The sequence below is a fragment of the Temnothorax nylanderi genome, unplaced genomic scaffold, assembly GCF_030848795.1.
Source record: "Temnothorax nylanderi isolate EJ_2023f unplaced genomic scaffold, tnyl_v1.0 TNYL_tig0422_pilon, whole genome shotgun sequence".
NCBI lineage: Eukaryota > Metazoa > Arthropoda > Insecta > Hymenoptera > Formicidae > Temnothorax > Temnothorax nylanderi.
Window position 1 is genome coordinate 108,122 of NW_027249484.1, and position 14,622 is coordinate 122,743.

Below are 14,622 nucleotides of genomic sequence, written 5' to 3' on the forward strand. Positions count from 1 at the left end.
GGTACTTTGAGGGGCTGTAACTTTTGAAATATCTGTCGGAGCGCTTCGGACCCTGATAGTTTTCGATAGAACTCCTCGGGGGGCCACCAGAACTCCCGCCAGAACTCCGGTAAAATAATTTTTTAATTTTAGGTGCGGTACTTTGAGGGGCTGTAACTTTTGAAATATCTGTCGGAGCGCTTAGGAACCTGATAGTTTTCGATAGAACTCCTCGGGGGGCCACCAGAACTCCCGCGAGAACTGCCGATTTCCGAAAAAAAAAATTACCCCTCGGGACTTAGAATTTTTTCGAGGTGCGGTACTTTGAGGGGCTGTAACTTTTGAAATATTGGTCGGAGCGCTTCGGGACCCTGATAGTTTTCGATAGAACTCCTCGGGGGGCCACCAGAACTCCCGCCAGAACTCCGGTAAAATAATTTTTTAATTTTAGGTGCGGTACTTTGAGGGGCTGTAACTTTTGAAATATCTGTCGGAGCGCTTAGGACCCTGATAGTTTTCGATAGAACTCCTCGGGGGGCCACCAGAACTCCCGCGAGAACTGCCGATTTCCGAAAAAAAAAATTACCCCTCGGGACTTAGAATTTTTTCGAGGTGCGGTACTTTGAGGGGCTGTAACTTTTGAAATATTGGTCGTAGCGTTATAAAACCTATAGAGAACTCTAGAACTCGTCGAAATCTTTCTGAATCTACCATAAAAAATTAATTTAAAAAAAAAGTGGAAATTTTTTGTTCAACTTTGACATCGATTTTTGGGCTTATTTGAACGGAACTCTTTTTAAAACCTATAGGGAACTCTAGAACTCATCGAAATCTATCCGGAACTACCATAAAAAATTCATTTTTTCAAAAATGGGGGGCGCCGTGAAATTAGCCCCCCATTTTTAAAATGGTGTTTTCACCACTTTAAATGACGGAACTCTTTCTAAAAACTACAGAGAACTCTAGAACTCTTTCTGGGGAATCCAGAACTCTAATAAAATTTTCCGAATTTTGAAAAAGGGGGGCCAACTTCACAGACATAACGCCTACGATTTCTACCGTCGAACCGTTAATTCCTTCATATCGTTCACACGCTATTTTCTCTATCCAATCACGCGGAACAAACTTTTCTTTAATCAGGCTAATCGGACTCGCGGTATCTAACTGAGTATCTAAACGGAAATGATAATTAGTCGCGCCACCAATTCTTTCGAAATCGACAAACTTTAGATATTCGTTATCCGCGACAAACTGATCGGTGACACTTGTTACTTGCGGCGTACTCTGCTTCGGCTCCGGCTCCGTCGTCGGGGTCGTCTTCTTCTGTCTCTGCGGGCAGTCTCGCATACCGTGCCCTTGAACTCCACACTCGTAACAGGAACCTCGATCTCTCTTTGGCTTGGTACACTCCTTCATCCGATGACCCGTCTGATTGCAGTTGTAACACCGCGTTCCCTCTGCTTTATTTTCGTTCTTCTGTGGAACTCCTGGTTTTCCTTGTTTCGACTTGTCGGATGCAACAACATTGCTATCACGTCCGTGCTTCCCTTTATTTTCGGGCCGCAACTTAATATTCTCGAACGCTCTCAACAGCATATCTTTCCTCACGAACCGCTGCATTCGGGCTTGATTTTGAAGAAATCTGTCAGGAATCCCGTCGATCAAATAATCTACCAGCTCGTCTTCATTCACCGGTACTCGTCCTGCCAGAATCACTTTGTCGTAAAAGTATGTGCCGAATGTTTCGTCGCTCTTCCATTCTCTCTTCTCGAACTGTCGCCGCAACTCAACTTTAGCCGGCCGGACATCGAATAAGTTACGCATCTGCTCTAATAAATTTTCGATTGGAGTCTCTAGATGCTCTGGTCTGGAATGGAACCACTTCAGCGCTTGATCCTTAACCTTTAAACCAATCAGCACTCGCGCAGCATTGTCATCTAACGAATACGTCTGCCGCACAAGGTTAAATTGCCTCACCCATCGGTCGAAAGCGTCACGCTCACCCGCGAACTCACTTACTAACTCGCTTATGGCGCTGATCGGCTGTCTGAAATTCGACCATAAGTTATTGTTTACTCTCGATGTCGCCGATGACTGCATTGCCATATCTCTCTCTCGCCTGGTAATGTCTAATTCGCGTCGTAATAGCTCTTGCTCTCTTCTCCACTGAGACGGAAGCAGCTCTCTCTCGGTACGTGGCTGGTCGGTAATGTCGGCACCGCCGGAATCCTCCATACCGATCAGGGGCTCTTGCAAACGTATGGGTGGGATAGACCGATCCATCTCACCGCGCACATCATCCTGCGCAGCTTGGCGGTCGTCTTCCCGCTCATTATCCCGCCATGATGAATTCGCTAGCTCGCCGGATCCTACTGGTCCTACATCGACGTCGGTCCCGAGACGCTTGATTTCCTCCCTCCAAGACCCGCTGGCGTCATGTCTGTCGAGCTTCTTAATAAGATCCGCCTTATTTCCTTTCAAGGGCAGACCCTTCCACTTGCACATCTCCCTAAGAGCCGCGATAGAAAATTCACGGGCATCCATTTTGACCGGACCCGTTTCTTCTACGTAGCACAATCAGGCACACGAGGCTCGCGATCTTTGGTCACTAATCCCACTTCTGAAATGTAGCGAGGGACCGTCGCTCGTCCCTCTAATGTCAATGCGGGTGCCTGATGTGGGCAGGGAAAATAGTAATTCTCACTCACTTAATGTATATGAAGTATATTTGAATACAAGAGCTTCAGAGAAGCTTTTTGGCAGAAATATATTCCGCACTCACACACACACAACTCTCAAATGTACCGTAAGTCGTAATCGTACTTCCGTAATATCTCGCGCCGAGCTCACCGTGTACGTGCTCTCTCCACGGGCTCTGCCACACGACTCCCCTCTCTTCCTACCATCCAGGGCCTTCTCGACTCGCGCCCTCTCTTGCCGACCATATTTACTACACATTCAACGTCAGGTATATCTTTTTCACTTCAATAACAATCACCAAACATTTTTGATAAAGATGAGAGAAAAATAAAATAAATATAAGCTGTAAGACGCTTATCTGATACATTATTGACATTTCCTTAACTATAATCACTAGTCAGGAAGCAGAAACATTTAGTTATAATGTATCCGATCGAAAAAGTCTAATAATTCAAAATATCAAAGTGAAAAGATATATACATATAGCATTGAATGTAACTCACTCTATTCCTACAGTCCTTAAATCTTTCCACAGTCTCTCTTTTTCTCTCTCTCTCTCTCTCTCTCTCTTTTTCTCCCTCCCTCCCTCCCTCCCACCCACCCTCTTAAAGTCAATGTATATAAATTTCCGTAAAAAACAAGATTTTACTAAAAGTTACAATTGTATTGACAAGTAATTTATTTCAATTCTAAAAAAAAGACTAACTTAGGAGATACATTCCACTTATTCTCAAATATTACAAAGAAATATATTTTTATTCCCCCTCCTGCTTAACTTTCCTCGGAAATTATAATTTGATAATGATTTTACCTTGAACAACATCCCACAGTTTCAGAGTATCAAAGCGTCTCTTGCTTCTGTGACCTTGTAGACTGAACTTTGATGCCAGAGTATTAGTTACAAGTTTCGCCAATATTCTTCTGACTGAATTTTCCACACTATGAAATTTTAGATTTTTGGTAATGCTTTAAGATGTCACCCATACATCCTTAAATAGTATAACATTGAACAATATTTCATTGATAATGTATAGAATATAAATATAAGTATACAGAAGGTCACACTAAGGAAACTTGATAGCAAGAAGTTTACACCACAAACAATACCCGAAAATTTTGATCAAATAAATATCTATCACATATACTTTTCAAGATGAATAAAATCTGTTCTAGCATAAAAGGATTATTTATTAACAATACAGGCTTTAGATTGAAGTACAGATGGTGATATAGTAGGACATCTATGCAAATATTAATTATCTATAAAGCAGCTATACTTTGCTTAAGGATACATTTATGTGAAAAACTATATAAAAATAAATTGTACTCACTGCCGCAGTCAAGTTAATGTCATTGGCTAGGAATTTCTCCATCTTATCCAAATCTTCAAAGGTGTTAATAGGCAATGGAGGCATTTTACCAGGACGCTTTATAACTTTTTCTCCTGGAATAATGAAACGGCACAGATTTTCCTGATTCATGATAGATATATCAAGTTTACTGCTCACTCTTTTGATCTCTCTCTTGCATTCTATGATGGCTGTTTTTATTGAAGTCAATTCTGGAGGAGAAAGACAACAGAAATTAATTGTAAAGAAATTAGGAAGTCGGAAAATTTAATGGATCAGATAAAAAATCTACCTGTGCAAAGAGATTGTGCTGAGCTGTCCAGAATAAAATTTTTTTTCGATGAAGCGTATTCTGTATTTGTAGAGTCTAAAAAAATAAGAAAATTATGACATTAATAAACTAATAGAAATAATACACTTTTGTGGAAAAAGAATATAGGAAATAATAAAAGGACTTACCTTTAGAAGTGTGAGAACTATGATAGCTGTCTTCTCTTTCTCTTTCAGTATTGTATTTTTGTACAGATGCAGATGATTTGTTGGACGTAGTATCAGGCGAGTCAGGACATGAATCAGAATCTCTACAACTTGACGAATGTTCCATAGTAACTTGTTTGACAAGTGGGCTAATACAGCTTGTATTAATAAAAGACTTCAATCTATTTGCCATTGTCGAACTCTTTTTTGAACATCCTCCTTTGCTCTGTGGTGTTAGCTTGTGAATTTTTTTCTTTTCCTTTTCTTGCAAATCATGATATGAACTTGAATGAGGTGCCACATGTGAGGCAGACTCATTCTGCTCCTTGTTTGGTTCAAAACATTCTCTCTGGCTTTCTCCGTCTTTATTGTATGAGAAACGATTCTTTTTATCCAGGATTGTTTTCTTCCTGTCAGATGTCTGCTTCTTCAGATTTTTTATCAGTTCTAATTTCCGAAGAAGTTCAGAATTTTTATCAGATAAACCTGAATCAGAGGCTGTCTCAATAGAGATTTTATTTTCTTCATAGGTTGATTCACAAGCGGACGAGTTATCACGATTCTCTTGGAAAACAATCTTATCTAGACTTTTTTTAGGGAGCTGTTTAGATATCACCTATTTTGGATTATAATTTTGTGAATTTTTACTTGACGAGCGGACCTGGCAATCAGATAATAGCACCTGAGGAGGTGGAGGTATTTTGTCTTCAAGCTTATGTTTCATCGTCCTTTTGTTCTTCCTCGCGTCATCAGATTCCGAGTCTGATTCTGAGTTTATCTTTGGCTTTTTCTTTTTCCGTAATCCCCGCCCTAATTCCACATCGGATTCATAATTTGAATCTTTAACATACTTTTTGCACGCCTGAGAGGCCTTCAGGTAGTTATCTATAATAAAAGTGTATAATCAAAAGAACTTGTAAAAATGGGCCTATAAAAGTCGAGTGCTAGAAAGACCTACATATATGGAGAATATATAAGAGAATATAATTTTGCAAGATAAAATGCAGTAACTACAAAACACAACGAGACATTTTAGCAGCCTTCAGCACTACAACAATTTTTATTCAGGATAATCTCGACATATTGTTTACCAAAAAAGCCGATAAGTATAATATATGACTGTGGCAATTATATTAAATCAACATATCTTGAGAAATAAATGATATTCTAAAAGACACTAGCACATATTTCGTAGTGATTAAAAACCTTTAGAACAGTATTAAATGCAACCTTCAAAATCTTCAAAAAACATGAAGAGACAAATCTTTTGTAACTAAGATGTTACATATCACCGTCTTAAATGCAGTGAAGCCTATGGTCTGCCAAAAATCCATAAGATTTGATGCTCTCTCAGACTAATTATTTCCTCCATTAACCCTTAAAGGGCATACGTTTTTTCGGTACCTTCTAAGTGCATACATGGGTCTGTCACGTTCAACGCTATTTTTCCCTACCTTTAAAGTATTTTTAAAAATCTAAAAAAATTCATGAAACATATCTGTTTACATTGTAGTTGATAACTTTATAGTCATTGTGATAAACACCGTTTATTTAATATCTTTTAACAGACTTGCAAGTTTTACAGTTACGAGCAGATATCACTTTGGGTCGGACGCTGTAGACCCACATATGCACTTTAAGGGTTAATAGTCCTTTATATGAATACTGAATAGCTTAACAAATATACTATAAAACTTCTTAAAAGAAACAAAAGTGTAACTAACCATAATATCCCTTGATATGAATAGAGAATTCTTTCCAATCGTTCTCTGAGCCTTTGTTCTTACGTGCTAAAAGTCCCGCATTCACAGTTTTGGGCGGCCATTTTATTATTCCATTCATATTTTCTTCACAACGTTTCACCCATTTGCTCAGGCCAACATCATACAGTATGTCATCATTATCACCATTAATGTCAGTAAATTTAAACACAACAAACTGTAAAGACAAGAAAAGCATTACAAAGCAAAAATAATATTGGCAAAAAATGAGATATATAGAATAAAAATCCAAAAGGCGTACCTAACTAATTAGAAAAATATATAAAATTGCACATACACCATGTATGTATATATATATATATATACTTGCTGCAAGCAAATTAATTTTCACACTCCTATTTTAGCAAGACTAATTATTCGTACTCTGTATCACACAATATTCAACGAAACAAATTAGATTATTTTAGTTGCTTTTCCTAATTAGAAAATTGCAGATATCAAAAGGTAAGGTATCATTAAATTGTATTATAACAAAGATTATTGGTCATAAAACTGAGAAGAAAAAAAAAACGAAAATAGAGGTACAGGAAAGAGACAAGTATGTATGTATATATATATGTACGCACGTATCCGTATGGCTGTATGTGTGGTGTGTATGTGTGTGTGTATATGAATAAAACTTATTTCTATTGTACAAAGAGACAAATAAAACAGTAAAAATGACTAATGAAAAAAAGGAGTAGTATGCAATAGAGGAATACTGATATAACACTCCCTATATGGAATCAGCCAACACTTAGCTTTTATATCACTTACAGGCAAAATTCTTCTTTGCTTATCCTTATGAGATACTTTAAAGATTCCCAAAACGGATGAGGAAATAGGATACTCATAAAAATCTTCAACTTTGAAAAATGCATGACCAATTAGAAAAAAACGCTCGGTCCTCTCTTTGTACTATATTTACAATTGTAATAATGTCTCCATTGTTCATCTGAACACATGAATCCTTTCCGTTCAGCTGAAGTACAATATTGTTAATGATAATTCGTTTATACTGTTGGCCATTCAGAACTTCATTGGCATAAAAATGTCTCATTGAAAGTGCAACTTGGTTATCCCCTCTATCTATAATAATATCAATATTCTTACTGTTCTCTATATCACGAAATGCGGCTTGTTGTAGTGGTTTGTAGCCAGATTTAAGAGATGCTTTGAGAGACTTTAACTTATTTTCAAATACAAAAGCACTAAAACTTTCAAGATCTCCATGAAGGTAGCATTCTTGAGCTAAATGAGATAGACTGTGAACATTGTAAGCAATAAATTTCTGGCCATAAATTTCAACAGAGTGAGATATAAATGTATTTAGAAATTTTTCAGCATAATGACAAAAGGTCTTAACAAGAGATGGACTTGAAAGAATATAAATAGCACAATGAAGCAGCAAGAAATGCTTGTAAATGTTCTCATTTATATGGTCTTTCAGCACTACTATTCCATCATAAAGTAGTAATCTCCTAAATTCTGTGGCCTTATAATACTTCAGCTCATTGAAATTTCTAGGCTTTCGATTAAAGTCCCGTGGACAAGTGGCCTTTCCTACTAGCAGCTGGTCAGATATTTTTGCTACAGTACTTCTATGTAACTTCCATGGCCCGTTCCACTTTTGCCAGGTCAATAGTAATCTTCTAAACACACCTTGATCGATCAAATGCATTCCATCGAGTCGGAATTGCGATACCATGCCGATTCCAAGTTCTTCAAGCGGAGACGGATCATTATGATGATGGTGATTTGGCTGAACCCGATTGATAAATGATTCATCTGTTCTGAGAGGCTCATTAAGCTTGGGATACGTCATTCTGTTATCTATCCATTCACCTTTTACTGTACATTTTTCACAGGCAAAGTATGCACCATGTTCCACAATTCCTTTCAATAATGAGCGAGCAGGAGCATCACAGATGAAGTTGTTTATGCCAAATTCAAACCGTTGACCATTGTACGTATATCCATTTTCTTGCAAGTAACGAACTTCCTCAACAAAGTAGTGCAAAAATTGACGAAGCTCTGGCACAACTGCACTTTGAAACAAAGTCAATGAAATGACAAAAGGCTGATTATTAGCACCAACAAGTCTACCAAGAAGAGGCCAGAAGTGTTCTCGGGAACTTTTAAAAAGGGGAAGCCCATCTGCATTGACGTCAATGACAATTCTCCCATGAATTTACAGATAATTCCCAGATTCATGGAATTTAAATTTGTAGTAATACTTTTGTACCAAAGTTGGCCTCCATTAATTTGTATTATTTGAATGCTTGAAGGAGTGTCAAGTAATGTCTTATATGACAAAGGAATGTTAGGAAACAAAGGTTTCAGTTTAATTAACAGCGAGTCAAGTTTTCGCATTGAAAGCAAACCACTGTCCAAGGCCCAAATACGCAACACTTCAATAAGATAAGTTTCTTTTTCCTCTTCAGTCTCAAAGTGAAGTTCAATTTGGCCATGGTTAGGATCTTGATTAGAATTTGTAGACGTAGTAGATCTTGAATCATCACTATCATGTCCATCACTATCATGTCCATCACTATCATGTCCATCACTATCATGTCCATCACTATCATGTCCATCACTATCATGTCCATCACTATCATGTCCATCACTATCATGTCCATCACTATCATGTCCATCACTACTATTATTACTAGAATAATCGCCATTACTATCATTGAGATCGACATCATCATTCAAATAATTACTTTCATTAAAGTTATCATCATAACCATCATCATTTATATTTTCGCTTCTGTCTGCATCTTTGTATTCCTTTTCATTTTGCCTATATAAAACATCTAAATTGCTAGAAGTTGCTGCAGTGCAATCTTCTTGCATTCCAGTTTCTTGAGTAGTGCTATTTCCACTTTGATTCTCATCATTTAAACTGGAACAATCTTCTACATCGACGAAAGATTCACGAAGCATCGAAGAAATCTTTTCAAGTCTTGCTCTTTTATGCTCTGCTCTGTTGACCTTTCTCTCAAGTTTTCTCTTGAAATTTATGATCTTGAAAATAAATTAAAAAGAAAAAGTTAGACGAATATTCCTCAATACAAGCAAGGAAGAAAGTATTTGTCAAAACTAAGTCTTGCAAAAAAGATAAGAAATGAGCAATAAAACCAGGCAAATAATTAATTATACCAGTATCGAAAGAAATGCAAGAGGTAGGACATCATGAATGTAAATAGGATGAAATAAAAGTAGAAGTTACACGCAATTCAATTCTTTATAAGTGCTTTCCAGATTTCTATAATACATTAGATTACTAATTCTCAGATTTTGCTTGTGTAAAGTATGAAATGTATATAACAAGAGTGGTTGCGTGTATAGTATATGGAGAAAATAATAAAATAAATGTAGTGTAATAAAATCATTTTGACGTCTGTTTGACGTCAAGATGACGGTCACCCTGTACAAAAATGCCTCTTAATCAAATTCGAATGACGAAACATTTCACCTTTTATTCTGTCCTATAAGTGCTTGATAATGTCTCTGGAAATTCCGGATCCCAAAAACCTTTAAAAAAATTATATTTCTTATATATATTATATAAAAAAGTAATAATAAAATAAAATATTATACCTTCTGGTGTATTTGGCCGCTCATATTTTTATCGATGTCGCGAGCACTGATTCTTTCGTTTTTGTAATTGTTCTTCCGACAATGTCAAATTCTTATAATACTAAAAATCAAATATCATAAATTACTTTTTTGAGAAAAATGTTTATATTTATTTATTTAATTTATTTTTTATTTATATTTATATTTATTAATTTTTATTTATTTATTTAAATTTTTTTATTTATTTATATCTCATATAACAATACTCTTAATATTGTATTACTTCTCTGCATTGCCAGCAATCCCAGCCTTTTAATTTTGCTCTGTCAGCTTTACGTCGCATGTTAAACTGCTCTGAAATGTCCTTTCTTTTTGACCACCTGTAAATGTTTTTATTAGATATACAAAAGCAATTTACATTACCACAATTATTAAGTAATACTTACACATTAGACTTATCCAATAATATCTTTTTTTTAGGTGGCTTTTTTTCTGCGTCATCCAAATTGAATTTATCTATGTTATTTGTTCCAAAATTTATACGCTTTATAGGAATTTTTCTCTTAAGTTTTAAAAGTTCGAGTTTTGACTTAAAACGCAACCGAGACGGAACACTTCTTTGCGTAGGACTAACTTCTATGACCTCTTCATCGGAAATTTCACTAGTTGTAGCACTATTTTTAGAAACTGTTGCATTTGCAGTAGCATTTGCTACAGAAACATCTTGAATAAAATTCTGTTCAATATTATCCAATATATTAGTTGCCTCATGTTTCTCTATACTTGAAGACAGTACTATCTTTTCATTACTCTTGACTGGATAAAATGCAAGTCGCGATTTTTTCCGTCTCTTCCTAGTAGACAATACCGAAGGACTTTTAGGCTGACTATTTTCATCGGTATTTTCATGCATTGTATCCAATATATCTAATGTATTTAATTCCAATAATGGAATACTATTGCTTTCCTGCACATTATTCAAGTGTTGTGACATCGCTTCATCCTTTGTTTTCGTACAGGAATACGTATATAATAATTAATCGATGAATTAAAATGTTTGCACATAAATAATACCGAATTTTGTTTGTATTTCAAAGGATCAATTGTATATTTGAAAGTTTAGTAAAAATTACAAAAGTGAGCGTATTCATCAGATATTAACCAATAAAGTTATAAATATTCTAATACTCACTTTCGTAATTTTCACTAAGTTTTAAGTACACAAGCGACTTCTAGGTAGAACAGAAAAAGTGATGAGAAACGACGAAATTTTGATGTCATATTGCCATCATTTTAACTGTTTACTCGAAAATTTTTAGTAATAAGAAATCGTTCTTTATAATACATCCGCTCAATGGCCTAATATGTTGCATAATATATTGTGGAGTTTTAAATTACAAAACTAATATGTGGCAATTTTTGTGAGTTTTAAAACAAAGAAAAAAGTGTCTCAACCGTTCTGTCTACAAGTGTACATACAAATTGGAAATATTATAAATTATAAAAAATGTTTTTTGAATATTAACAAGATACATTAAACCGTTATTTATACTAAAATAAAAATAATAGTATACAAACTTGGTAAAAAAATTTTTATATAAAAACATATAAATACAAATAAAAATATATAAATACAAATATATATAATCATATAATATTATATAAAATATTATATGAAATATGTCCATATATATCCATACTATGTTTTTTTCTCTTATATAATCTCTGTATATAAAATTATATATACAATTATTACGTTATATATGATTATATATGAGCAAATTTTTCACAATTGCTCAGATTCTATTTTTTTGTAAGAAAACTGCAGAAATTATCCTTTTAATTATTTTCTAATTCTTTTTCTTATTATTTTTCCTGTATACATACGAACAGAGATTATACAAGAGAAAAAAACATAGTATCGATGTTAAAAATAATAGTATACAAACCTGGTAAAAAAATTTTTATATAAAAACATATAAATACAAATAAAAATATATAAATACAAATATATATATTTTATATAATATTATATGATTATATATATTTGTATTTATATATTTTTATTTGTATTTATGTTTTTATATAAAAACTTTTTTACCAGGTTTGTATACTATTATTTTTATTTTAGTAAATAACGGTTTAATGTATCTTTATTAGATTATACATGATTGTATAAGAGCAAATTTTTCACATTTGCTCAGATTTTATTTTTTTGTAAAAAAACAATGCAAAAATTATTCTTTTAATTATTTTCTAATTCTTTTTCGGTAATTATTCAGTTTACACCCCTCACCTCCGATTTTGATGAACTTAGGCTTAATCGACGCGTTTTTGCTCAAAACGACCGAATCTGGCAGAAAAAAGTGTCGCTCTGCCACGCGAAGCGAGATATTAACAGTTAAAGTTGACAGGAATCAGGTTATGATTCCCGTCATACCGACGAGATGTAGCAACACTGAACATGCCCTGCGGCCACATACGCATGCTCAGTGGCCGCACGCGCATGCAAAAGTGCGCCAATTTTAAATATGATGACTATTGACTGGTCAATCGTGCGGAATAACCAAGCGTCTTGATTCAAGTAGTTAGGTATCACGCTGGGAGTTTGTTTAGTTTTATTATGCGGGGGAAGGGGTTCCGCCGCAGGCTACTTCTATGTAAAAATCACAACTTCTATAAAGCAGGGCATATACACACGTGTGTGTGCCCTGCTTTAACGAAAATTACAACTTCTATAAAGCAGGGCATACACACGTCTGTGTGTGTGTGTGTGTCCACGCGAAACGAGGTGCCACATGGGTTCATGACGCGCTTTACAAGCTCGTTTAAGTACATGCGTGGGCGGGGGGATTTTGCTCCCCTGCACCCCCCTCCTCATGCATGTACTTTATAATTTCGCTTTACAACTTAGCATGTACTTTAAGTTGTAAAGCGAGTTCCACGCTGCCTGCCGGCGGGTGGGTGCGGGGGAGGGGGGGGGCCGAAGGCCCGCCCCTCGCACCCCCCCGTTGTGTGTGTGTGTGTGTGTCCACGCGAAACGAGGTGCCACATGGGTTCATGACGCGCTTTACAAGCTCGTTTAAGTACATGCGTGGGCGAAGGGATTTTGCTCCCCTGCACCCCCCTTTCCATGCATGTACTTTATAATTTCGCTTTACAACTTAGCATGTACTTTAAGTTGTAAAGCGCGTCATGAACCCATGTGGCACCTCGTTTCGCGTGGACACACACACACACACACACACAACGGGGGGGTGCGAGGGGCGGGCCTTCGGCCCCCCCCTCCCCCGCACCCACCCCGCCGGTAGGCAGCGTGGAACTCGCTTTACAACTTAAAGTACATGCTAAGTTGTAAAGCGAAATTATAAAGTACATGCATGGGGAGGGGGGTGCAGGGGAGCAAAATTTCCCCGCCCACGCATGTACTGGGCACACACACACACACACGTGTATATGCCCTGCTTTAACGAAAATCATAACTTCTATAAAGCAGAGCATACACACGTGTGTGTGTGCCCTGCTTTAACAAAAATCACAACTTCTATAAAGCAGGATATACACACATGTGTGTGTGCCCTGCTTTAACGAAAATCACAACTTCTATAAAGCAGGATATACACACATGTGTGTGTGCTCATGATCGCTACACCACCCAAGGATGTTAGGTGATAGAATTTAAATAACATATTGTCAGGAAAAGTTAGTACATTTATTAATTCAGTATGATATTTTGGCAGCTACAATTAAGTGTAGTAAATGTAGCAATGATATTAATATCGATAGAGATATTAATGTACCGATGTAGAAAACGGTACTATGTAAAAAATGTACACAAGAAACGTGTGTTCAAGCAGTGCTGGTACTTGGTTCTTGATCTCTGGATGTCCCTGGCTGGTCCTCAGAGGTGAATGTCGGAGGATATATTTCGGCGATGACATCAAAGAAGTTTTCTATACGCTCCAAGCGGCTATAGGCGCGTTTGAAGAGATATTCGCTCAAATATCCAAGGACGTGATCCTCCCTGGTTCCATACCTTGGGATATTACTGCGAACTTCTCTCCAAACACGCTCTATACTCTGCGTATTCGCGCCTGTAGATTTAAACAGATTAGATTAGAACAATATACAAATAAACAGTAATAATATAGTTAACTATGGCAAAAAGTTCTCACCAGTTTCAGGATCGACGAAATTGTATGAGTGGTTTACCGTCAGATGTTGGAAGCCTTCATTGTTTAAACAATTATAGGACTTCCAACAATCTGACATGATGGTGGTGCCTGGCAATATCCACTCTTTGATACACGCCAGAAGTGTCTCTTCAGTTCGATCCTGTACTGGCACGATGAAAATCTTCTTTGTGCCTCGCTCATATCCTCCGAAAATCCATTGACCTTTTACGAGCCGACCACAATTGTATTTTCTTTTTCCAATTTTTGCTTTATCGATTTCTACTGTGCATCCTGGGCCACCAAGTTTCTCACTATGTTTTTCAGCCCAGAACACACAGACCTGTAAGAAGAAATAATATTATTAATATTTTGTTTTATACATTTTGTGTGTGTGTGTGTATTTATGAAGATATGTTAAAATATAATTACCTCTCGGCAAAAATTAAACCAATCTACAATCGTGGCCGACGACACGCCAGTTTCAGCCAGAGTGTCATCTTGACGTGGATGTCGCAACATCAAAAAACATGCAACAATTTTGCATATTGTTGCCACGTCAAGATGACTTTTGCCGAACCAAGTACCTGCTTTGGCACTTTT

General features: G+C 36.4%; 2 protein-coding genes and 1 pseudogene across 2 annotated transcripts; all 3 read right to left on the reverse strand.

Annotated features, from left to right (window-relative positions):
- Nucleotides 1–659: 659 nt before the first annotated feature.
- LOC139782537 (uncharacterized) lies at nucleotides 660–2,484 on the reverse strand. The gene is made up of 2 exons (XM_071721564.1): nucleotides 1,039–2,484; nucleotides 660–686 (listed from the first exon to the last, which is right to left on the reverse strand). Exons 1-2 carry the CDS (start codon nucleotides 2,482–2,484, stop codon nucleotides 660–662), a joined length of 1,473 nt encoding a protein of 490 aa, XP_071577665.1.
- A 7,262-nt stretch (nucleotides 2,485–9,746) lies between these two features.
- Nucleotides 9,747–10,841, reverse strand: LOC139782538 (uncharacterized; annotated as a pseudogene).
- Nucleotides 10,842–13,537: 2,696 nt separating this feature from the next.
- On the reverse strand, nucleotides 13,538–14,371 carry LOC139782539 (uncharacterized; the record flags this gene model as incomplete). Its single annotated transcript, XM_071721566.1, has 2 exons — nucleotides 13,538–13,941; nucleotides 14,023–14,371. Coding segments are annotated over 2 exons (594 nt in total), but the record flags the coding sequence as incomplete, so codon positions are not given.
- Between the last annotated feature and the right edge of the window lie 251 nt (nucleotides 14,372–14,622).

What these genes read in the sequence shown, in the direction of transcription:
- LOC139782537 (XM_071721564.1), bottom strand. Translation starts at nt 2,484, where the DNA reads ATGTGCAAGTGGAAGGGTCTGCCCTTGAAAGGAAATAAGGCGGATCTT. An exon ending in AAGGAATTAACGGTTCGACG is followed by an intron (nt 687 to 1,038) that starts GTAGAAATCGTA and finishes TTTTTATGGTAG; the next exon opens with ATTCAGAAAGATTTCGACGA.